At 49.3% G+C, this 23,979-nt stretch overlaps 1 protein-coding gene across 1 annotated transcript in view; it reads left to right on the top strand.

Moving 5' to 3' along the window:
* PLEKHM2 (pleckstrin homology and RUN domain containing M2) overlaps nucleotides 1-16,731 on the top strand; it is a 66,937-nt gene extending 50,206 nt beyond the window's left edge. Inside the window, exons 10-20 of the mRNA XM_029577877.1 lie at nucleotides 1,387-1,456; nucleotides 2,062-2,152; nucleotides 4,474-4,538; nucleotides 5,183-5,271; nucleotides 7,544-7,676; nucleotides 8,082-8,269; nucleotides 9,356-9,421; nucleotides 11,752-11,911; nucleotides 12,697-12,876; nucleotides 13,928-14,044; nucleotides 15,282-16,731. Of these exons, the coding sequence (XP_029433737.1) occupies nucleotides 1,387-1,456; nucleotides 2,062-2,152; nucleotides 4,474-4,538; nucleotides 5,183-5,271; nucleotides 7,544-7,676; nucleotides 8,082-8,269; nucleotides 9,356-9,421; nucleotides 11,752-11,911; nucleotides 12,697-12,876; nucleotides 13,928-14,044; nucleotides 15,282-15,419 (1,297 nt within the window). The 3' untranslated portion in view covers nucleotides 15,420-16,731. The remainder of the gene's footprint in view (nucleotides 1-1,386; nucleotides 1,457-2,061; nucleotides 2,153-4,473; nucleotides 4,539-5,182; nucleotides 5,272-7,543; nucleotides 7,677-8,081; nucleotides 8,270-9,355; nucleotides 9,422-11,751; nucleotides 11,912-12,696; nucleotides 12,877-13,927; nucleotides 14,045-15,281) is intronic.
* The last annotated feature ends 7,248 nt before the right edge of the window (nucleotides 16,732-23,979 follow it).

Genomic DNA, 23,979 nt, shown 5'->3' with positions numbered 1-23,979 from the left:
CTTTGTATGCATGAATGCAGCTTAAGTAAGTCTTCTGTGCACATTTTCAGGTTCGTGTGCTTTTTTTTGAACTTCTGATGCATTAGCTTACTGCATCAGGAGTTAAATTATTTTTAGCTTGTGCGTTAAACTGTGTGAAGAATCATTTGGACGCTCATCTTATTACGTTGGCCCCTCAGCCTGTAGGGATCCAAGTGCTGAAACCCGTGGGCCTTTGCGGAGGCTGCAGATTGCTCTCTCTCAAGTGCTGGGTCTGTTCGAAGAAAGGGGTAATAAGATGGTCAGTTTCCAGGGGTGTCGAGTTCCCCTTTCTTTGAGGTCAGTTTGTGATACAGCACGGAGGAGAGATTACTCAGCTGCTGGCTTGAAGGGAGCCGATAAAAAGGGATTGTGGCGGGGTCTCAGATATGCGATGTGTTCAGACTTTGGAAGTTAGTGTGAGCAGCTGGGAGGGTGGGAAATGAGAGAGGAGCTTTCAAAGAGAGACTTAGGCCTGCTTATTTGATTTTATCTTTTCGACCACAGTTCCTAGTTTAGAATCAGTTTTTTGCATTAAGTTGACCATAATTCTGTGTATCTTCTCTTCTGTATCTGAGGAATTTGAGATTTTGGCACTGTCCTATCTTCACAGTTGGCAAGCCCTCAGCTAGGCCGCCTTTTTAAAAAAACAAACAAACATTTTTTTCCATTTTCGGATTTCTCGTTTTGCCCACAGGGCTGGCAAAGAACGTTTGCCCTTGTGTATAGACGTTATAGGGCAAGGTAGAGGTTTAAATCGTATTTAAAGGATTATGTTGAGGAAATTTGGCGAGAAACTTCTGGAAGAATGTCTGGTAGGCTTAGCGCATCACATGATTCCCTCGCTCCTCCCCATCCCGCTCTGATCCGGCCTATGCTTGAGCCCTTCGACCTATCCTGCACCGAATAAGCCACAGGCCTTGTTGTGACGGAAGGGGATGGGAGGAAGGTGTTGGAAGCTCTTCTGCTGTATTGTGATTATGATCACCCCTCCCCTTCTAGCAGGAGTGTCCCTTGCACCCCAAGGTGACAAACTGTAAGTATTTGTGTCCTTACATAGGATTTTTGTGGTGTGGCCATGTAGACCCTTGTGGTCTTGGTGGGGAGCCTATAATGATTTCTCACAAGCGCCCCACAGAATAGTGCATACATGCGGCAGGTCCGGCACAATATCAGAAGGTAAGGAAAGTATAAAGTTTTATTTTTTTGTACCTTGCTTCCTCCCTTCAGAAACTGCCAGGCATCACAGAGGTGGCTGCATGTGGGAGCCTAAAATGCCCTGAATGTTCAGTGCTAGTCAATCGCTGGCTATATTAATTAATAATTTTAAAAAACCAACCTTTCTTTCTCCTGCTTGTCCTCTGTCAGGGTGGACAATAACCATTTGCTACTGCTGATGATTCATGTCTTCCGGGAAAACGAGGAGCAGCTGTTCAAGGTAAGTACATCCTGATTTTACGTCTGTGTTTTTTTTAACCAACTCCCACGTAGCTTTCCTGGTTTCAGCATCACCCGGGCTGCTGAGTGTAAATGGGTGGGGATCCTCTGTACAGACAGCACTGCAGAACATGAGTTGGTTTTCCCAAAGCACCTCCTTTCATAAAAATTGCACTCCCAAATACTTGCTAGTCAAATTGCTACGAGATTGCTATGTTAGCCATAGGAGGTCTGGCAGACCATCCCTTCCTCCAGGCAGGATCCACTCTACCTACTCCAATTCAGATCTGCTTTTACCAAACCTTCAATGGCGGAGATTCCACTGCCTCCCAAAGTAACCGGTTCCAGTGCTCGACTGCCCTTACTGCCAGAAAGATCTTCCCAGGGGGCAACCTGAACCTTCTCGCTTACGATCATTGGTGTTCTGCTGTCCCCATGTGCAGTGAAGCCATGGATCTGGCTGCTATCTGTTCCCATGCTCGGGGACATCTTTGCGGGCAGGTTGTGCCTATAAGTAATCTCGCCATTGGCTGTCGTGTGTGTGTTCTGGCTGCGTGATGATTAGTTCTGTCCGGAGCCCGATATCTGTTCCTTCTCTCTGCACAGATGGTCCGGATGAGCACAGGTCACATGGAGGGAAATCTACAGCTGGTGTATGTGCTGTTGACAGATTGTTACATTTACCTACTCAGAAAAGGTAAGCCAGGGTCTACAACTTTCATAATATCTCCTCTGTCACTTTCATACCTGCACATCCCCAGTTCGGTGTCTTGTCTTTATGTTGTACCCATGCTTATTCCTCTACTTTCTCACTTCCCTTCTTCCTCCCTTTGTCTCTTTCCTCCATTATTCCCTTCTTCTGTTCCATCATTTCCATATCTCCCTTATTTCAACCTCCCTTTCTCTAACCCCCCCCACCTCTCCCCTAATCTGCCTGCCCCCTCCTCTGCTTTCCATCTTCACTTTCCAACTGCCCCGTTCCCCTCCCCCATCAGAAGAGCAGCAAGAGCTCATCCCTAGTGCTCCCTTCTCTTACTCCTCTCCCATCTTTCTTCAAAACTTGCAGGTCGGCAGTTTTTGCACTGATCTTATAATCAACACAAGAATAAAGCAAACATCTTCAATTAGAATCCAAAAACGAAAAGGTGCACCAAATTAAAGTTCCTAGGAACTTGGTATCCGAATCAAAATGTGCTTAAGATGATAAATCTACTGTCTCTTGCCCTCAGCGGGCTTCAAACAGAATCACATCTGAGCACACGGTTCCAAAAATCTTAAAGCAAATATCTATTTTTATTACTTTATTGTATTTTTCTACCCTATGTCATGACAATTTTAAGATATCAACATTTTTTTATTAAAATAGCTGTTATAGTAAAAAAAAAAAAAAAAAGTATTACTTATCTGAATATTGCGACTATAGCATCTTCAATTCCTCCAAATTATCCAATTCCCATTCAGATGATGGGTTGGCAGTCTTAACTTGAAGTACTCCGGATCTGAATGAGCCCTTGGCTGGGTTTGCCATGGGAGAGGGAAACTTAGCTGGGTCCCCAGTTCCCCCCTGGGCTAGGCATGGACCTGTTCCCTTTTCTTGGGTGGAATTTTTCCAGGGACTACAGGCCTTTGTACAGGCACAGTCTACTTCCTCGCTGGCCCCCTATCGCTCTCCCATTCCTGTTGGCAGACCTCGAGGCATGCCCCACCTGAACAAGGCTATCCCAAGTGGGGACTCTGATGGCACAGACGAAGAGCAAGGTCCCTTTAAAGAAGAGGAGATTCCCCCGGGATTAGAACTAGGTTACAGTTCTTTCATAGAGATGAACTGCCGGCCTCGGTTTCCCAGACCCTGAAAACGCCGGGAGTTCCTGGAGCGGAATCTGTGATGGAACCAAAGAAGAGAATCCCATTGATTTCCTTGCGCAAAGCCTCCTGCTACTTCCCAGTGCTGGAAGCCATCCAGGAGTTGATTAACCTGGAATGGGATGCCCCAGAAGCTAGCTTTAAAGGGGGCTGGGCGTTAGAAGCTCTCTGCCTGCTGGATCCAGCAGTGAGGGAACGTTTACGTTTCCCTAAAGAGGATGCACTGGTCTGCACTGTCTCTAAGCGAAAAGCCGTCCTCTTGATGCCTACGTGCACAGTTTGGAAGATTCTCCCCCCGCTTATATTTTCTGTAGAGCCCGCTGGCAGTCTCAGGTTCTTGAATATTTACTGGTGGTGGTTCTGGTTATGTATGGCTTATTTTAGCAGCCTTTTATTTTACTTTTTTTTTTTTATATATATACTAGCCGTTAAGCCCGTAACAATGGGCTACATTAAAAAAAAATTTCGGTCCATTTCCCCCCCCCCCCTCCACCTCATTCCCCCCTCCCCCCTCCCTCATTTTCCTCCCTCCCACCTCATTCTCCCCTCACCCTTTATTCTCCCTCCCACCTCATTCTCCCTTGATTCTCCCTCCCACCTCCCCCCTCTAGTCTCCCTCCCTTCTCCCCCTCCCCTCAGTCACTCCCTCCTCCCCTCAGTCACTCCCCTTCCGGATAGCACAAATGGAAGATCTTCGGGGGAGGTCCCTCGCGCGCGCATGCCGCTCCTGGTCCTTGCCGCCGCTCCTCGCCGCCGCTCCTGGTCCTTGCCGCCACCACTGCTCCTCGCCGCCGCTCCTCGCCTTCCAGCGCCATTTTTGTTATGGGCAAGCTCTGGCCGACGTGCTCGCCCGCGCATGTGCGGTAGAGTTGCTCTCTACTGCGCATTTGCGGCACGTCTGTCCGGGCTCCCTTATCTAGTAGATATATCATGTTATATATATTTTTGTTATGATGCTTATGTTTAAAGTAGCTTTGTTCACTGTTTCAATGGATTGTACACTGTCTTGACTGTAATCTAGAAATGCGGTTTACAAAATTTTAGTTTTAAATGTTGTAGTTGCTAGCCATGGGCTTTTAGACAGCAGTGGCTCTGTTCCAGGACTTTAGACACTTAATGGCTGTGCTTTTACCTGGTTCCTTTTGTCTTTGTTAGGAGCTGCCGAAAAGCCTTACATGGTAGAAGAAGCCATTTCTTACAGTGAGTTGGATTACATCTCGGTAAGTGCAGGCAGCTGCTGCAGAGCAAGCCCATCCAGCAGAATTGTGCTGACCCTCACAGCTCTGTCCAAACCCTAGAATTTCCCCACAGTGTGTTTGAAAAAGCGCAGGTAGATACCCTGTTCCTAAAACAAAGCAGGAAGCTGGACGCAGCTCAGCAGAGACACCACTTTTGGCGGTTCTCTCTCTGCTGGCACCGGGCTTACAATTGTTCATGTTGAGAAGCTGTTACAGACTTCCCTGGAACTGTTTTCGCTCTGGCAGGTCCAGATAGCCCAAACCTCTGTGTTCCCATCTGGTTAAATGTAGGTACCTGCTGCAAGGCCAGTAATGAAACCCTGTGCTTCTTCGGTACAGATCAGAGGCTGGGAGCATCCAAATGAATCCCTTCCCATTGCCAGGAGGTGAAGTCTCCTAGCATCTTGTTACTTCCTCATTTCGAACACAAAATTATATTACTGATATCTTAACATTTTGCTTTTTCCCTTCCTGAAGCTGGTCAATTGTAGATTTATTTTTGGGCAAGTGAAAATGTTACCTGTGGCAGCTGAAAGTCTCACAGTCTGAGCCCCCTGGCTTGTTCTGTGGCTCGTGGATTTGAAGCGCTGGCATTCTGAACATGTGTGCGCATGTGTTTCTCCCAGGTCGGCCTGGATCAGCAGACGGTTACTCTGGTTTGTACCAATCGCAGGCGGCAGTTTCTGCTTGACACAGCCGACGTGGCCCTAACAGAGTAAGCAGACATCTTTTCAGCCTCCTGGAAATGTTGTTGTTCTGTTTCTGCTGCTGCTGCTGGGGCAGGTAAAGTAGCGTTGCTTACCTGTAGCAGGTGTTCTCCGATGGCCAGCAAGATGTCAGTCCTCACACATGGGTGACATTATTATCTGAGGAAGCCCAGCACGGGACTTTGATCTCCAAGATTCTAGAGCCTTCAGCGCGCTCCACTGAGCATGTGCATTGCAGTCACCTCCCTACCTCTCCCAGGCAGAGCCCCCTCGGTCCATGATGAAGATAATGCACGGAGAAACCAACTCCTAGGGGAGGCGGGAGGGAATCCTGAGGACTGGCATCCTGCTGCCCTAGGAGAACACCTATTACAGGTAAGCAACACTGCTTTCTCAGAGGACAAGCAAGATGGCAGTTCTCACACATGGGGTGATTACTAAATCTACAGGTCCAAAAACAAGAGAAAAGGGGAAAACCCCACAATGCTAAAGGTACCATCTGAGTGGTTGCCAGTATAAACTACTCTTTCCCCTTTTCCTCTGGTAAACCATGATTGCTTTCTTTTTGAGACAACCGAACCCATAATGGGCTGTAAGAGAGAATGAGGTTGGGTTTTGCACTCCAAAGAGACTCTCACAGGACAGGCGGAGGGACTGAAAGAGTCCCTGCCTAAGGCACAGGTGTGATTATGACCTTGTGGTGAGAGACCCACTTCGCTGCACAAAAACAAACACAATGAAAGGTCATGAACTGGAAGCCCTGACAATTCCCTACTAGACCTAGATCCTCCTGGGCGCAGGAAAGGGTACAAATCACTAACCAAGAGAAAAGCACTCTTGGATTAAGACTGCAAGGGTTTCTGCCTTGTTGGAAAGACAGCCAAATATGACAGTCTGGAGCTAATGAGCCCTGTAGAATGAAAACTGTGGCTCACTAGCATCGGAAGAGCTTACACATAGCAACGCCCGATGTTTGACGGATGGGTTTTATGCACATTGTTCCCAAGCACTTGCTTTGAAGACGTAGAAAAAGGCATCAGGTCTGCGGCAGACCCCGTTTTGCTCAGCAGAGCGCACTGAAAGTTCTAGAATCCGAGATCAAAGTTCTGTGCCGGGCTCCGTCAGATGACATCACCCGCGCGCGAGGATTGTCACGCTGCTTGCCCTCGGAGAAAGCACCCAGTACGAGCCTAGTATCTTTCTTTGGCCAGGGCCATAGCTCCCTAACCTGGACCCTGCCTGGCTCCTTGATATTGCCACTGCTCATCTTCCCATCCCCCCACACAAAGGGCTGTGACTGCTGCCTGACCGCAGCCCTAGCCCCCGGCACGGGGTGCAAAGGTCTGGCTTGGAAATCGAACCCAAGTCCTCTGCATGGTAGGGGCCACTGGGCTAAAAGAGCCCAATTATTCATTCTCCGGCCGCTCATTTTGTTTTTCACTGTTCCTGTCTGAAAGGCTGAATCTGAATGGCTGAGCCACTTGCTTCGGGTGCTGTTTCAGCATAGACCATAACACACCGTTTTGCCGAGTGGTGGCCGTGAAATGCTTCCGGTACAGAGTTGTGCCCATTGCACACCTGGGGGTGGGGGAGGGTTCTCAGCAAACCCTGGCATCATGGGGGCCATGCCCCCCCCAGGTTTGACCCTGTACCACGCCTGCCTCCTCTGCCAGCTAGTTTCACGGGTACGGTTTGACTGTGTAGTCCCCTCTAGTTGCTCAGGATGCAGTGAATGAAGCTAGGTGGCAGGAAGCACTGCTCTTCCGTTAGCCATTGGGAGCAGGCAGAGAGGACTGATGGAGGGTGGAGACAGAGAAGTTTGCTGGCGGTGATGTGCGAGGGTAGCACGGAGAGGGAAATGCAAGGTGAGGAGGTAGAACCTCCCCATAGTAACTGGATGGCCCCCCCAAAAAGCTGCAGCTGGCCTCTATCCTAATAGCCCCTTTCAGGAGCTGTTGAGTTACCGTAGCTTCCGCAGGCTAACAGGTGCTGTAGGAATTGCATTGCTAATAAGTAAACAGGACGATATTGTGCAGATAGAATGGGTCTGTGTGAGTTTCTAACCATCCTGTACTAACTCTTTAGTCAGCATTGTTGCCATTACTTCTGTATTCCCAGTGCAGAAGAGCCGGGATGTCTCAGATGCCTACAGTTGTGATAGGTTTCATTGTGAATAGTGGCTTGCATCCGAAGCACACATGCAGCCCCCCCCTCACAGTCTGTGAAGTGGGGGAGAACGGTCGAAAGGCTTCTTAAGTCAGCTTTGCTGTCTTCCTGCAGGTTTTTCGTAGCGGCTTTGAAATCTGCCATGGTTAAGGGTTACCGGGAGCCCCCGTACCCCTGGATCCTCACTGATGCCACTATGGAGAAACTGGCACTGGCCAAGTTTGTGGCCCAGGAATCTATGTGTGAGGTAAGCACAGCCTCAGCCCGCCGAGGCTCTGGCGGGTTCGCATTTTCACACCTTCTCACCTGGCTGTGTTTGGGGAAGCTTTTCCTGCTTGCTGACCTCTGGAGAGGTGCGAGGTCAGGGATAAAGCAGCTGCATTTTAGCCTGGCCCTATTGCCAAACACCTGCTCTTTAAAACAGAGCCTGAAGTGGCTCAGCTGAGCCCAGCCGTGCGTGCTGCAGTGTGTGCTGCGCCTTCACAAAAAAAAAGGCGAGGTTGTAACCCATTCCTGCCCATTCAGTGGGAGGTGTAGAAGGCCCACTGCGCAGGCACATGCCGGGGACTGCCGCCCGCTCGCCTGTTGCCTTGCTTCTGACTTTTGCACGTGGGTTTGGAGTTTCTGGTGACGTGGATGGTCTTTGTCACAGTCTGCAGATGTTGTCATGCATTTCTATGGCCTCGTTCACTGGGAGGACCCTCTGGACCAGACGCTGGGGCTCGGCTGTACGTCCACGTCTGCAGAGCCCTTGCTCACCAAGGAAGGGGTGGTGCACTACAAGGCTGGCACCTCCTACCTGGGCAAGGAGCACTGGAAGACCTGCTTTGTGGTACTCAGGTCAGTAGCAGAGCTGGAAGCTCTCCTCGCGTGACAGGATACGGTGCGCCATGGCAACGTGGCTTAGGTCAGGCACCAGTCGTCATTCACACCTAATGCTAGAAGCCCAGTCACCTTCTTTTTATTTTTTTGTTTTGTTTTGTTAGTTTTTAACTAAAATGTATAACATTTTCAGACTAGATCCCATTTTACATACAATATTAAGGAAAATAAAGCAAACGTAATAGTTGGGTAGTGCAGAGATCTTTATGAACCTAAAAAAAAAAGTTTGAAGGTCCCTTCCCCAGACCTCTGAGCTGCTGAAGAGCGTTCATTAGAAACGGAGAAGTTATCCACAGAAAAGGAGGCACCCAGTCTGCCCACCTGCACCTCTCCCTCGCCACCACCAAAGGCCCCTGTGTGTCTGTCCCATGTAGGATTGCGTTCTGCCTCAGTTTTGGCTCCTCCCACCTCCACAGGAAGTCAGTTCCAGCTGTCCATCACACGCTTTCCTTTTCAGCTTTCCTCCCTTCAGCTTCATCTGATGACCCCCTCGGCCCTGGGCTTTTCATTCTAGGGAAAATGCTTTCTTCATATCAGATTAACAGAAAGCGGGGGGGCGGGGTAACGTGCACAGTTACCACCCTTAGCAGAAGGCATGGCGGTTGGAGGGGGTGACGTGTATGGGAGTGGCAGTTACTACCGCCCAGAAACGAATGATTTCAAAATTTAAAATGGATTTCAGCTCCAGAGTAAAGTTTAAAAGGATTGGGGGAGTGGCGTGGTGGGACGACACGATGCTTGGAGCCAATGTGAGGGATAGATGGGGCAGTCTTATTTGTCTTGGCTCTAGCAGCCCAGCGCGATTGAGCCGGGTTCAGTACCGTGGAGCCTGAGGGGGAAGGAGAATTTGGGCCTCATGTCGGTCCTGAAGTCAGTCAGTAATGCCTCCTTTTGGGTGACCTTTACTGGCTGTCTGCCGGCTCACAGGAGATGGGCTTGGCTGTAGCCAGAGGTACGCACTGGATAATGTGATTGCAGAAGGACGACTACGTTTCAGCTGGAAGTTAGACTGACACTGTCCATGTCTGGTTTTGTCTCTGACAGCAACGGAATTCTGTACCAGTACCCGGATCGTATGGATGTCACCCCGCTGCTTTCAATAAATATGGGGTAAGAATTTGTCCTTCCGAATCTAGGGCGCCTATCACACAGTGCATATTGTTCTGTTCCACAGTCTAGGGAGCTTTTAATTTGAATGCTCTTCCATAAGGAATAGGGTAATGTCTTCAGCACGCAGTCAGTGTCTTCATACTGCGACCAGACCCTTGCATTTCTCTGGTCCACAGCAGGATTAATGAAGAAAAATAAACCTTAAAGATGCCTTTCGAGCAGTACTCCCAACATCCATACTTTGCAATGAAAACAACCCATCTAAAACGAATTGAGCAAAGCACCACAAGCAATCGAAAAAATATTGTACCGAAATGCTGCAACAAGTGGCCTAATGGCCAACGTATACCAAATCGTGTTTGGACTAAATGATCCAGAATGTGGCTTCAAAAATCACTGGACCTGCAGCAGAAGCAAAACGCTCTAACAGAAATTAAAAAGCACATTTGTGACTTTATTGTAAAGAATCGCCGTACAAAATCCTCCTCAGAACACATCGGCGAAAATACATCGCTTCCACGAGTCCAGTTCGGCCCATTGCCGGAGAGGCTGCAGTAAGAGCCAGAACCGTCTTCGTGGGCTGGGAACGTCCAGTCAGAAGGCGATTCCCAGAAACTGGACAGGTCACACACACTGATACCAGGTCCAAGAACGTTCCTGTTGGGATTCAGAGAAGGTTTGCAGGCTTAGGGCCCTACGCTTGCCGCAGCCGTGGGACCTGCACCGACAGAGAATTGGAAGCCACCCACTGGCTACTCAAAACCGGAGAGACACACAGGTAAAAAATAACCCTATCACTGAAGAATAGATAGGGCACTAGGGGGGCATGCGCCCCCAGAAATTATTAGAGGGGGTGGGGAGGTAGGGAAAGGTCCCCGCCCCCCCCCCCAGCTCTTCCACCCCTGCCCAGATCTTTCCAACTCTTCTTGGCCTCCTGGGTTGCATTCCCTTCTCGCCCCCAGAAACCATTTGGGACCCTGCTTCCGCTGTCCTCGTCCAGAGCCAGCAAGCAGCAGCGGCAATAACAATCTGAATAAATTCAGTGCAGGGCTTGGGAGCCCACGCGCTTCGCAGGCCCTGCCCCAGCCCCAGCCACTCCTCCCCGTGGGCTTTGTCATAAGAACATAAGCTATGCCGCTGACCCTGCCACAGGAATCCACCTTCGTCACCACCGCATCCACTTTCGGCAGCTTCCACAGCTTTAACGTGCCCCGCCGGCCGGGATACAACCTGGCCATAGCCCTGGCCACCGTCAAGCCAGCTTCCGGGAAGTCCCACTCCTGGTCAGTCAGCTTCTTTACCTGCTTTGGCAAAGGGAATGCCCTCGGCGGTCCACCCAGTCCCTCCAACACCAGGTTTACCCCTTCAATGTCTGAATCCTCCTGTGCAACCTTTAATCTCCAGCTCCTGCAGAATCTGAGGGATATGAGGCCGCAATTCCTCCTTACGGAATAACCTGACCACACTCAGGTCATCCCCTTCTGCCAGAGGGACCTCGTCCACCTCCGGGTTCCCCCCAGTGGATCAGCCACAGGCTTTACCGTGCTCAGCGGGAGACGGCATCATCTGCGACGCGACCCTGCGGCTAATAATAACCTCAAGCAAGAGAAAATAAAGCTGCCGCCGCTGTCCTGGCTTCAGGTGCTGAAAAACAGCCCCAGCCGCGCGGTTTCCTCCTCACCCCGACGCCGAGCCACGCCTCGGGTGCTCGGACGAAGAAAAAAATAGACCGCAGGTTTGCATCTGCTGGAGACCGAGAAATCCTGAGGGACTGCAGGTGGCATCCTCGGTTAGGTAACAGTGCCTGAAAAGTTTTGTCCTCTGCCTCCGTCTGCTGGTAGGGATGCAAAGCCCACTTGCCTGGACTGATCTGGGGTACGCACTGCGGCGATGACGTCCCTTCCTTCCCGCCTGCGCAGACCTGGAAGAGGAAGTTGTATTGCACGGGTGGGGAGACAGCCAAGTTGCTGCAGTTGGAAGGAGCCGGGAGCAGCCTGGGTATTAGCCACTGTCGAGCGCACTCCTGCACCTATGCCGGCACCACGAGCAAGTTCAGAACTCACGGGCTGGCACTTCCTTCTCGAGTTAAGCAGCGGATATTGCTGGTCTGCAGGGTTGTTTTTTTGGTTTGGTTGTTTGTTTTTTTTTAACTTGCTCACAATGAGCAGACATTCGTATAGGTCTTTGCTATAACATTTTTGTTGTCTATATTGTTGTCTATATATATATAATTATTTTTTTAAGGTTGCCATGGCGCATATGCCAGATATATTAACTCTTCGCAAGATTAAAAGGCCATCTGACAGCCTCTTGCTTCTGCTTCCTTGTAGGGGGGAGCAGTGCGGCGGCTGTCGGAGGTCTAACACAACGGAGCGGCCGCATGCCTTCCAGGTGATCCTGACGGACCAGCCGTGGCTGGAGCTGAGTGCCAAGGACGAGGAGGAGATGGCTGACTGGATGCAGTACCTCTGCCAAGCCGTGTCAAAAGGGGTTAGAGTCGCACAATGCTCTCAGGGGCACGATCCCTTCTGTCCCAAGGGGGGGAGTAAGGATGGAAAGGGCCAGCCTGGCAGAAGGACCTAGATATTTGAGTCTCCGTTCAGATCTCCTGCTCCCTGGGTTGTTCGGGCCTAGGGGTGGTGAGTTGGGTCATCGCACAACAGTGACGCCCGGTGGCCGGATTTAGGTTCCACGCTTGCTGGTTTCCAGAAGGAGCCCTGGTGCATGCCCCCCCCCCCCCCAGCTGAGGCCTGGCACTGCAGCAGCTGGGCTAAAATAAGGTGGGAGGGGGTTTAAAATAGCAGAAGAAAATCCCTGGGTAGTCGAGAATGAAGGCTCGTGGCATCCAATCCCCCAGCCCTGGTTCCGACTGAGACTCTAGCTTAGCTCCTTTAGAAAGTGAGGAACCAGTAGCATAAAAGTCCAGAATAACGAGCTTCTCTTATAGAGCTCTGCCAGTGCAGTCCCTGTTTCAGTACTGAAAGCAGCGCCCCCTACAGTTCTGCAACTGCACCTTCTCTCTGGCCTGCAGTACTTCCTATGACTGTGGATAGACTGAGCTGCCCAGGTGAACACAAACGTCGATGACTGAGGCACAAGGAGACTCGCCCAGGGTCACAGATTTAAGTGGCACAGTAAGGACTCTGTCCAGCTCTCAGCGCTTCTGAGTTCGTGTCCCGTACTCCGGACTTCTCTTCCGTCCGACTTCCTGGACAGGTCGGAGATGGGGAGACTCCTTGAGGTTTGATTCATTTCTTGCTTTCTCCCGGTTGCAGGTTATCCCTCAGGGTGTGGCTCCCACGCCGTGCCTCCCCTGCTGCCTCGTGATAACGGAGAACAAAGTCTTCACGTGCCATGAGGACTGCCAGACCAGCTTCTTCCGCTTGCTGGGTAGCTCTGAGCTGGCTGACCTTACCTCGGTTTCCACAGAGACTGCCAAAGAGTACTGCATCCTGGTGAGTTCACCCTCGGGCTTTAGGGTTTTCTCTGAGCTGTTTCAGTTCTAGTTTTCGCTGAAAGTTCCTTTCTCCATCACCTCCGAGCAGGCCCCTTTTCCTTGCACTGTCTGTCCTATTGTAAGGCCCGCCCCCGGGCTTCCCTTCCGCGGAGCACGCACCGGGCGGCGCTGTCGGGCGGACGGCCGGGCTGCTTCCCAGCAGGTTTTGTCGTGGTTGCGTGTCTTGCTGTATAAAATTCCTGGTTTCAGGATTGTGATCCCTGGGCTTCCTCCACCTGACCGGTAACATCTCAGTGTCCTCGCCCTTAGGCTGAAAAGGGGAGGGGTGAAAGGTCAGAACCCCAAACTACAGACACTTTACATCCTCTGAGAAATATTAACAGCAGATGTCTTGTTTCTTTTGAACCCTGTTTTGAGCAACAATTAATACAAATTTTAAATGCACAATTCACAACCTGAATAATCCACTTGCATTAGCTAATATCTTCAGACCTCTCTAAATATTTTATGTAATCCCTAAAATCTCCAACCGATTTTTGTCTTTAACAGGAAGTTAATGGCTGGGAGGTGGGACTTTCACTTTGGCTAATGACATGCCCCTAATGAGGGAAGTTTAACTCAGTAATTACTGAAAATACCCCAATTTAGGTGCACGCCAGAAGCATGCAGCTGAGGTCTGGCTACCGATTTCCACCCTCAAAGGGGCTGCTGCCTGAGAAAGAGGGCGCTGCTTTGGATGGAGAGGGGTTAGGAGGGTAAAAGCATGAGCGTTATTTTACGCCACTTCCTGCCCACACAGAGGGCAGGGGTGAAGGACCTGGGCACTTTAAGTACGCTTTCCCTTTGAAAATTAACTACGGAGCACCCGCAGTGAGTGCCAGCGCGCTTTGCAGCTACGCGGGCTGCACAGAATTGCCTCGTAAAGTACACCAGTTTCTCTAGACGGGTTAATGCAAGGCCCAGATCCTTGCTGACGCTGCAGAGCATTTAAGAGGTCAGATCTTTGGCCCTAATTTCTTGATTTCATTTTTATTTCTCTATCCTTGTAGGAATTTGCTCAGGATCGCAAGCAGTTCCTGCCACCCTGGTTCTTATATTTTAGTTGTGTTACGGAGCTGGAGCGCTTCCTGTCTGCACTGAGCACGGTCTGGAAAAAGATCTACCAGGTAGAGGTGCTGGAAAGCTGCAGGGCAGTCATACATATAGAAACATAGACGGGCTGGGCCATGTGCGCGCGCTCATATTCTGTACGCAGAACCACCCATGGGCACATTTATCCCTTTTTCTCTCGCCACATCACACGGTGCAGGGAATAACTGCCGTCCCTGGGCATTTCTGTCCCTTCTGTCTCGCCACATCACACGGTGCAGGGAATAACTGCCGTCCCTGGGCATTTCTGTCCCTTCTGTCTCGCCACATCACACGGTGCAGGGAATAACTGCCGTCCCTGGGCATTTCTGTCCCTTCTGTCTCGCCACATCACACGGTGCAGGGAATAACTGCCGTCCCTGGGCATTTCTGTCCCTTCTGTCTCGCCACATCACACGGTGCAGAGAATAACTGCCGTCCCTGGGCATTTCTGTCCCTTCTGTCTCGCCACATCACATGGTGCAGGGAATAACTGCCGTCCCTGGGCATTTCTGTCCCTTCTGTCTCGCCACATCACACGGTGCAGGGAATAACTGCCGTCCCTGGGCATTTCTGTCCCTTCTGTCTCGCCACATCACACGGTGCAGGGAATAACTGCCGTCCCTGGGCATTTCTGTCCCTTCTGTCTCGCCGTGTCACACGGTGCAGAGAATAACTGCCGTCCCTGGGCATTTCTGTCCCTTCTGTCTCGCCACATCACACGGTGCAGGGAATAACTGCCGTCCCTGGGCATTTCTGTCCCTTCTGTCTCGCCATGTCACACGGTGCAGGGAATAACTGCCGTCCCTGGGCATTTCTGTCCCTTCTGTCTCGCCGTGTCACACGGTGCAGAGAATAACTGCCGTCCCTGGGCATTTCTGTCCCTTCTGTCTCGCCGTGTCACACGGTGCAGAGAATAACTGCCGTCCCTGGGCATTTCTGTCCCTTCTGTCTCGCCGTGTCACACGGTGCAGAGAATAACTGCCGTCCCTGGGCATTTCTGTCCCTTCTGTCTCGCCACATCACACGGTGCAGGGAATAACTGCCGTCCCTGGGCATTTCTGTCCCTTCTGTCTCGCCACATCACACGGTGCAGGGAATAACTGCCGTCCCTGGGCATTTCTGTCCCTTCTGTCTCGCCGCATCACACGGTGCAGGGAATAACTGCCATTCTTCATTTGTTCCTATCCTTTTTATCTCACTACATCACATGTTGGGGAATGTAGACACTTCCAGGTGTGTTCTGTACTGAGGAATCCTGCTTTTCTCTTCCAGGTGGATCTTCCTCACAGGTTGATCGAGGAGCCCGCTGTCATGAAAAAGTGTGAGGATGCGCTGGATCTGATCCATAGTTCCTGGCAGCGCAGCGACAGTCTACAGCGTGGCCGCTCCTCTCGGGACCCCTGGTGCTGAACCCGGAAAAGGGACTTAAAACAGGAGAGAAAAGACCCCTGTCAAGAAGCACAGGGCTGTCTGCTGCTGGTCTGCAGCCCGAGGATCACCTTCCTCTGTCGCCATAAGCCCTCCGTGGGCCGCCTGTAATGGTAGCAGGTTCTTTCCTGCTGCTTCCGAGGCGCAGAAGATCACTGCTCTCTGTCACTCGCACAAGGAGACTGTGGAACAGCACGGGTGTGACTGAGAGAGCGGGCATAGGAGCAGTGGAGGCAGATAATAGTTACATTATGGCTCCGCTTCCTTCCCAAGTGTTTTTAACCTGTTACTGAAGAGGAAAGGTATAGTTTTACATTGATATAGACCCTCAGCTATATATATATGAATGTATATGTGTACATATCTGCAGTGTAACTTGTTTTAAGCCAAGTTTGTTGCCTGCTGTTACGTCAGACCCTACATGGTGCACCCTGAGAAGCCGCTGGTGTATTCCCTGCCTGAGGCGTACGCTGCATAGGACCAGCGTTTGAGATAGAAAGCCCAGGCGGGGGAGACATGCACCGTGTGGTACGGGCTGCTCCAGCTGTCACCCCGTGTGTGTCCCCCAAAGCCCAGCCATTAAAGATTTCTGATGCCCAGAAATCGGCTGTGTGAACTATAATTCTACCTGAACAGTACAAGGGTACCGGGCCGTGTTGGATCGTGGATTGGACGGCTGGGAATAGCCCGGGCTGCCCTGGTTTCCATCAGCGCTTTGGCTTTCTTGTTCCGTCCTCAGTAAAAACAAATCCCAGTGTACATGGAGAGGTGAGGAGAGCAGCCTGCAAGACCTGCTGTGAGCCCTATCAGACCCAGCTAGAACCTGCTCCAGTTGTCCTTGTTGACCTCCTGTAACCTCTCCTCCCCACCCTGCATGTCCCTCTCTTCCGCCTCTGCCTCTTGGTGTTTCTTCTCTCAAGGTTTGATGCCGAGGTCTGTTTGCTCATTTTGGGGGGAGGGGTGGTTGATGCACTGCGTTGGTATCTCTTGCCATCCTTAACTCTTATCTTAATGCAGAAGAGCAGCCTCCTGGGTGACCCGGCCCGAGGGGTAAGCTGGTTTTGGAGGGTTTTTGCGAGTGATTGCGAGGAAAATGCTCCTACGTGTGCGTGATCCTGCATCCATCAGGGGTTAGCCTGTAGTGCTGCAGAGTAGGTGGAGTCTCTGCGTCCTGCCAACATTATAAAACCCTTACCGCTCGCTCTGATAGATGCAGCTGGCCCGTTTATTTATAAATGAGAGGCAAAAAAGAATGAATGCCCACTGATTTCCACTCAAAATAAAAAAAAAAAAAGTGTTATTTTTAAATTGTTTTTTTTTAGCTGTTTGCCAGTAACAACCTCTTACTTTTGTACCATTTATTTATAATAAGTGTCCTCACGATTGAGTGGTGACCTGTCGGTGGTGTGTGCCAGTGCTGGGGAGAGGCTGTGACAGCTGACGGGAGTGGTGCTCTCTGCCGTGGCTCCAGTATCTGCAGGGACCTTGGGAAATGCCTGCTGACAAAAACCAGTCTGTGCTGCTTCCAGGTCTCAGAGCAGAAAGAGTTAAAGGTTGTGCTGGCAGAGGTCCATCGTGCACTGTTCCCCCACCCTCCGCCCGTGGGAGGATCCTGGAGCAGTGTCCAGGCTGTCCCTCTCTGTCAGACTCCAGATTTCATGAAAAACTAAGGTGAGGCCCCACACTAAGAGCAGAAGATTCTCGGCGCCTGCCCAGTCTGAGTCGCTTCCTATCTTGCCCTCCCTTCGCCTTAAGTTAGAATAAATGTTAAAATTTATCTATCTCCTGCTCGGTCGGACCCAGGATTCTGGGATCTGCTGCCATGAACGTTTTCACATCTGCCTGAAAGGTGTTTTCCCTTATAGCTTTATCCCCCCCCGAACCTAATAGCGCCCGCAACATGCAAATGGATGTTGATGGCCCTATTAGTTATTCCCACGCGATTCAGAAAGCAAAATGTGCAGCCAAAGCCACACATTTTACTTTCAGAAATTAGCGCCTACCCAAAGGTAGGCGTTAATTTCTCCGGGCACCGGGAAAGTGCACAGAAAAGCAGCAAAAACTGCTTTTCTGTGCACCCTCCGACTTAATATCAGGGCGATATTAAGTCGGATGTCCCGAAAGTTTAAAAAAAAAAAAAAAAAAGCGGCTCGCGCGTTGAAAACAGGACGCTCAATTTTGCCGGTTTCCGAGCCCGTGGCTGTCAGCGGGTTTGAGAACCAACGCCGGCAAAATTGAGCATCGGCTGTCAAACCCCCTGACAGCCGCCACTCCAGGCCCTCATTTGAATACAGAATCGCGTGCACAGGAGAGCGGGCGAGGTGTATCGGCCCGTTAGTGATGGTCACAAAGCAAGGGATAGTGAGGACTTCTGAATGGGAGCCACTACCCTCTGCTCTCATTGCACTACACCTGTGGGGCCCTGCTCTGGATTAAACCCCTATTCCCAGCGGGAAAAAAACATAACTCTCTCAATTTGTTGTGTGCACGATTCATAAAGTAATGATTAGCCATGTGGTACAAGGCCGTCGCTGCGGCCAAGCAATGGACATTAGCCATGTCCTGAATGTTGACTTTACACTCTGTACCTAATACAGGGTGTGGGACATCGCACTTTATAGGTCACATTGTGGCTCTATGTTCCTGCCACTATACAATCCCACTGTGATATCACCCTGGTGTACACCGCCTCCAGCCTGATAGCGCCCTCCTTGTAGCCCGCCTTCAAGGTGAGAACATCCTGGTTGTGTAATACAGCTGGCATTTCGCCCGCCCCCATTATAATGCCACTAACGTGAGCTGTACCAGCTCATATGCAGATAATATGGGGGAAAAAAATCTTTTCGCCAGGTGGCACGTTTGTCATGCAGCTCTGAGAAGACGGCCCCGCCCGTCTTCTCGCTCTTGCACTGGTGATTGCCCTGTGACCGGCTTTGCAGCGGGAGAGAGATTTTGTCATGTAAATAAGAATTTAGGGTGGCGTGTCTAGAATTGGGATCGTCATGGGGGAGCGCATGGGGGTATCTGTGTGCATGTTGGTCACAAAGCTGTCTCCCCCCCCCCCCCCCCCGCCAAAGACCATCTCTGCTGCTAACTTTTATTTTTTAATACATGGTAGATGAAAAATATTTTACGCTGAGGCTAGACTGCAGGATCCTTGTCCTGGTGAGAGGTTTCTGGAGTGGGTACAGCCTGCAGGTAAGATTTGGGAGCAGCTGGCAGGCAGGCATGATTGCGTTGTGGGTGTAGCCTGCAGGCACAGTTCAGCTGTTACGGACGCAGTCTGCCAGCACGGTTTAGTCGTATGTCGGCACAGCCAGTGAGGACGGATCGGCTGTTCTTGGCCGTGGCCTGCAGGAATAGATGAGCTGTCTTGTCTCACTCCCCCCCACTATTCACTGTCTTATATTGTCAGTGTTGCGTGTGTGTGGTGTTCTGTACCCAGGTATGTAAATATATACATATAACATGCAAACTTCAATTGTAAATATGTTAAAACCAATAAAGTGAGCGGTTTGAAAGAGGCCTGGCCTTGGGTGTACCTATGTACCGAAGCTCGGCCCCATGCACCATTTCTCTGCCTTGGGTATCAACAATCTGCCTGTATTATTTTTCACACATACACTATTTACACTTTTCAGGAACATTCGGCAGAACTTGTGTTTTATTGAATCAATCACTTTCCCTTTGTGGGTGGTGGTTTTTTTTTTTTTTTTTTACCACTTTTTTCAGCAAAATTAACTGCTCTGCCAAAGATCGGTGCCGTGATCCTGCTTCGCAGGTATTGGTGTGAGGCCTGCATGGAGTTTCGAGCAGGGGGGGGCATGACCGAGGTGCCCCTGATTTACTTAGCAGGTCCCACCATTTTGAATCTTGCGTGATCAGAGCCCGTGTGACACCGCCCCCCCCCCCCCCCCCCTCACTGACGCTGGACCCTGCAAGCCAATCACCAGAGGGAAACACGGACAGTGTTGGCTGTGCTTTGCAGGTAGCGTGCAGGGGTTTTCTCAGAATTAAATCTCTGCATGGGCTTTAATGGACCTGCCCTAACCCCTCCCAAAGGGGAGAAGGGGGTGCAGATTTCAGAAAGCATTTTCCCCTGGGTAAGCAAACACTCCTAATCTCAGCATCTCCTCCTCCCTCTAGGGTCTGGATTAGGAGAGCATCGGCTCCTCCTGTGCCCCAAGAAACTGGGGGAACCTGAAGTAAGAGGAGAAGGAGGAGAGTGGAAGGAAATCTAAGGGAAAGGAGAGGCGAGAGGATGAGGAGGGAGGAGAGAGGGGGAGGGGCAATAGACAGGAAAATGGGATGGGATAGATGGAGAGGAATGGGGGAGAGAGGGCAGGAAGAGGAACTTGTAAAACGAGCAGGATAGATGATGAGCGATGGGAAGGAGCAGGGAGATGAAAACTGACTGCCCCATCTGCAGGCCATGTATGAAATTCATTCAAATGTTTGTTTTCTTGTACAGCCAGACTGAAAATCAGGAGAGCTGTGCGTCAGGATAATTCCTTTAAAAATAAGGCGAGCCTGCCTAAGGCAGGACCCCCCCAGGACTCTACCTGACGGTCATTTAACTGCTCGCAAGTTTCCAACTTCTGTTAACGGGACCATTTTTCTGATACCTCAGAGAAAAGTTTCTTAATCTCCCCCTAAAATAACACTGACACCAGGAAAGCAGTAGAGGGGTGAAAATAACAAGGTGGCTCATAGCCAAAAAAGGTTTGCAGGTTAGCTGCTGCTGGAAGCTATGACCGATAGGTTCCTGATGAGACACCATCTGCGGGGGGGGGGCCACAGGGAGATTAAAAGCATCAAAGCAGAGCCGTCCTGCACTAATAAGAAGTGAGGGGAGGCCTTCTCTCCCTGCGGTGCTGGAATAGGATTGGCAGTCAGCAAGGTGAAATCTGCCAACAGGCTGCAGCCCTGGCAAGACTGGCCAGGTCTATACATAGACAAACCTCCAGCTCCGCCTGCACCCTTAGGCCACAGCCTAATTTTACTCCTGTTCCTATGGTCTTTCATGGAGCTCTGGGCAGAGAGAGGCACCAAAAAGATGTACAGTGACAAGCTAGCTGCTGCACAAGCATTTTAGCAACACAAATGATGATGTGCTACAGGTAGTATAGTGCTAGGACATACTGTAGCACTACATACACTTTGGCAGTAACAATAACTTAAATCCTTAGATGAGGACTCTGGTGTTCGGCTTAATACAATTTTGAGGGTTTACAGGCCCAATCCAGCAGTACAGTTAGCAAGCAAAAATTTATGAGAAGTTCCATCGGTTAAACTTGCACATCTGGACGAGAGAGAGGGCTTTTTCAGGTGATGGACCTCATTTTCTTTGGAATGTGCTCCAGGAGCCATTTCAGTTATCAACTTGTTCCCGGACTTTTCAGAAGACTTTGAAAGCATTTTTTTTTTTAATTTACCATTGGGTATGAGGCTTTATCATAGCTGATACTTATTTTCCTGTGAAATCTGGGTTGTACTGAGGGTTTTTTATTCTTATCTATTCATATGACTTTTTTAATGTATGTTTCATATGTACTCTGCCACAAGCTTCTGTGATATATGTATGGCTAACAAGTCCTTTTACCTAAGAAATGGCTTTTTTCTTAAAAGCTTCTGTAGGAGATATTTTTCAAACTATGCAGATAAATAGAAATTTTGCAGGTGTAAATTAGCCATTGGAGATGTGCCCTGCTTCAGTACCTGCTAAAAGTCCATGAGGTGTCCCTTTGAAATCTATGCATTCGTTTCCATAGAAATATAACTGCACAAAATCAGGTGCAAATGCCTGCAGCTATGTAAAGTTGCCATACTGGGTCAGACAGAGTCCAACAAGCCCAGCATCCTATTTTTAACAGTAGCCAATCCAGGTCACAAGTACCTGGTAAGGTCCCACACAGTGAAAGCTCCCATCGCCCTGTGATAAGTAGTGGCTATTTCTTAAGTCTACTTAGTTTAAAAGTTTGACTTCTCCAGGAACTTGTCTACATGTTTGTTTGTTTTTTAAACCCAGGTGTGCTAACTGCTTTAATCACATCTTCTGGCAATGAATGCCAGAGCTTAACTGTATGCTAAATGAAAAATAATTTTCTGATTTGTTTTGAATGTGCTACTTACTAACCTTATGGAGTGCCCCCTAGTCTGTTTTTTGTGGTTTTTTTTTGAAAGAGAAAATAACTAATTTTATATTTTCCTGTTCTAGTCCACTCTTATCCCCCTCAACCATCTCTTCTCCAAGCTGAACAGCCCTCTTTAGCCTTTCCTCATAGGGGAACCATTCCATCCCCTTTATCATTTTGGTTGCCCTTCTCTACCTTTTCCAATGTAAATATATCTTTTTTGAGATGCAGCAACCAGAACGGCACACAGTGCTCTAGATGCAGTCTCACCATGCACCAATACAGAACAATTATGACATTTGCTGGTTTATTCTCCGTTCCTTTCCTAATAATTCCTAACATTCAGGGTCATTCATCAAAATGCATTATGATGTTGTCATGGGTGTTAGTGCCCTAACGCCCGCGATAATGCCATACCGCATGCGATAAGTATCACATCACATGGCACGAATGCAATTTTTTTAAATTTATTCAAAGGGGCGAGATTGGAGAGGGGTTAGGGCAGGATCAATGAAAATTAGGGGCGTTATCGCACCATGCCAGAGCGTAACGCACACTAACTATTCAATAGATTTCACTCACCAACTTCCTGCTTTGGATATAGTTTTTTTTTTTCAGATTCTCTTTTAACCTACCTTATTGTTTCATATCTAACTTGCCAATGCTTAACTTCTTCCTATTTTCTTCAGTTGGATCCTTTTTCCAATTTTTTGAAAAGTTCTTTTGGCTAAAATAGCCTCTTTCACCTTGGCTTTTAATCATGCCAGCAGTCGTTGGGCCTTCCTTACACATTTTTAACATGCGGAATACATCAGGCCTGGGCTTCTAAGATGGTATTTTTAAATTATGTACTCAAATATCTCCCTCATAACAAGAATAAACAGTTATATATTGCCATCATAATAGGCACTAACGGTATAAGACCCTTCATTGCCTTATTAATCATCTGGCATAGTCAAAATAATTTTGTAGATAAGATTTTTTTTTTTTTTAGTCCACATGACCCTACCTGATGTAAATTCAGCCTTTGTAACTGCACCTTTAAGACTTTTGTAACTATTTTCCTCATTTTCTCAAAGTCTCTCTTTTGAAAATGTCATGCGAGAGTTGTAGATTTGACTTAGTGCAATCTTCTCCCAGTCATTATGATCGCTGTTGCGGAGTGGCCCCACCACTCTTGTACCAAATCTTGTGTTCCTCTAAGAATTACAGTATGTCTAAAATGGATACCCCCCTCTCGCTTCCCAGACCGATTGCTCCATGTAGCAGTCCTTTATTTCAGCTAGAAACTTTACCTCCCTAGCATATCATGATGTTACATTTACCCAGTCACTACTAATTCATATCTCCCACTATTACAGTGCTGCCAAATTTGACAGCGTCTCTAAAATGTTAGCATTTGATTGGTCGTCTTTTCATTTGGACTAGGTGGACAATAGAATACCCTCACCCCTACACTCTTCCCCATCACACATGGAATTTCAACCCATAAGTCTTCTACTCTGCATTTAATCTCCTGCATCACCTTTATCCTGTTGAATTCTATGCTATCCCTACCATAACTACCCCCTTTCACTCAGCTGCTCCACCCTATCATTGTGATATAATTTATACCCTTGTATAGCAGTGCTCCAGTAGTTATCCTCCTTCCACCCAGACTCTGCAATGCCAATTTCCTAGCATGAAGCCAGATGGACTCAGCAGTGGGTTATGTGCTCTTCTGCTACGGTAGATACAGTACAGTGTGTGCCGGTGGCGCGCACTTAACCCGCATTTGGACGCGCGTTTGAGGCGCTAGCTTTACCCCTTATTCAGTAAGGGGTTAACAGCGCACTGAAAACGTACGTCCAACCCCCCCGAACCTAATAGCGCCGGCAACACCCAAATGCATGTTGATGGCCCTATTAGTTATGCCCACACGATTCAGAAAGTAAAATGTGCAGCCAAGCCGCACATTTTACTTTCAGAAATTAGCACTTACCCAAAGGTAGGCGCTAATTCCCCGGGTACCGGGAAAGTGCACAGAAAAGCAGTAAAAACTGCTTTTCTGTGCACCCTCCAACTTGATATCATGGCGATATTAAGTCGGAGGGCCAGAAAGTTAAAAAAAAAAAAAATTTGAAATCTGTTCACGGGTTGAAAACCGGATGCTCAATTTTGCCGGTGTCCAGTTTCCAAATCTATGGCTGTCAACGGGTTTGAGAAGCAACATAGGCAAAATTGAGCGTCGGCTGTCTAACGCGCTGACAGCGCCGCTCCTGTCCAAAAAGAGGCGCTAGGGCTGCGCTAGTGTCCCTAGCGCCTCTTTTGACTGTAGGCCCTAATTTAAATAAATTAATTTACTGAATTGTGTGCACAGGATTTTTACTGTATCAGCCTGTTTGTGCTGTACATTCTAACTCTCCCCT

This window comes from Rhinatrema bivittatum, chromosome 15 (genome assembly GCF_901001135.1).
Source record: "Rhinatrema bivittatum chromosome 15, aRhiBiv1.1, whole genome shotgun sequence".
Classification (NCBI taxonomy): domain Eukaryota; kingdom Metazoa; phylum Chordata; class Amphibia; order Gymnophiona; family Rhinatrematidae; genus Rhinatrema; species Rhinatrema bivittatum.
This window is presented reverse-complemented; position numbering and strand designations above follow the sequence as displayed.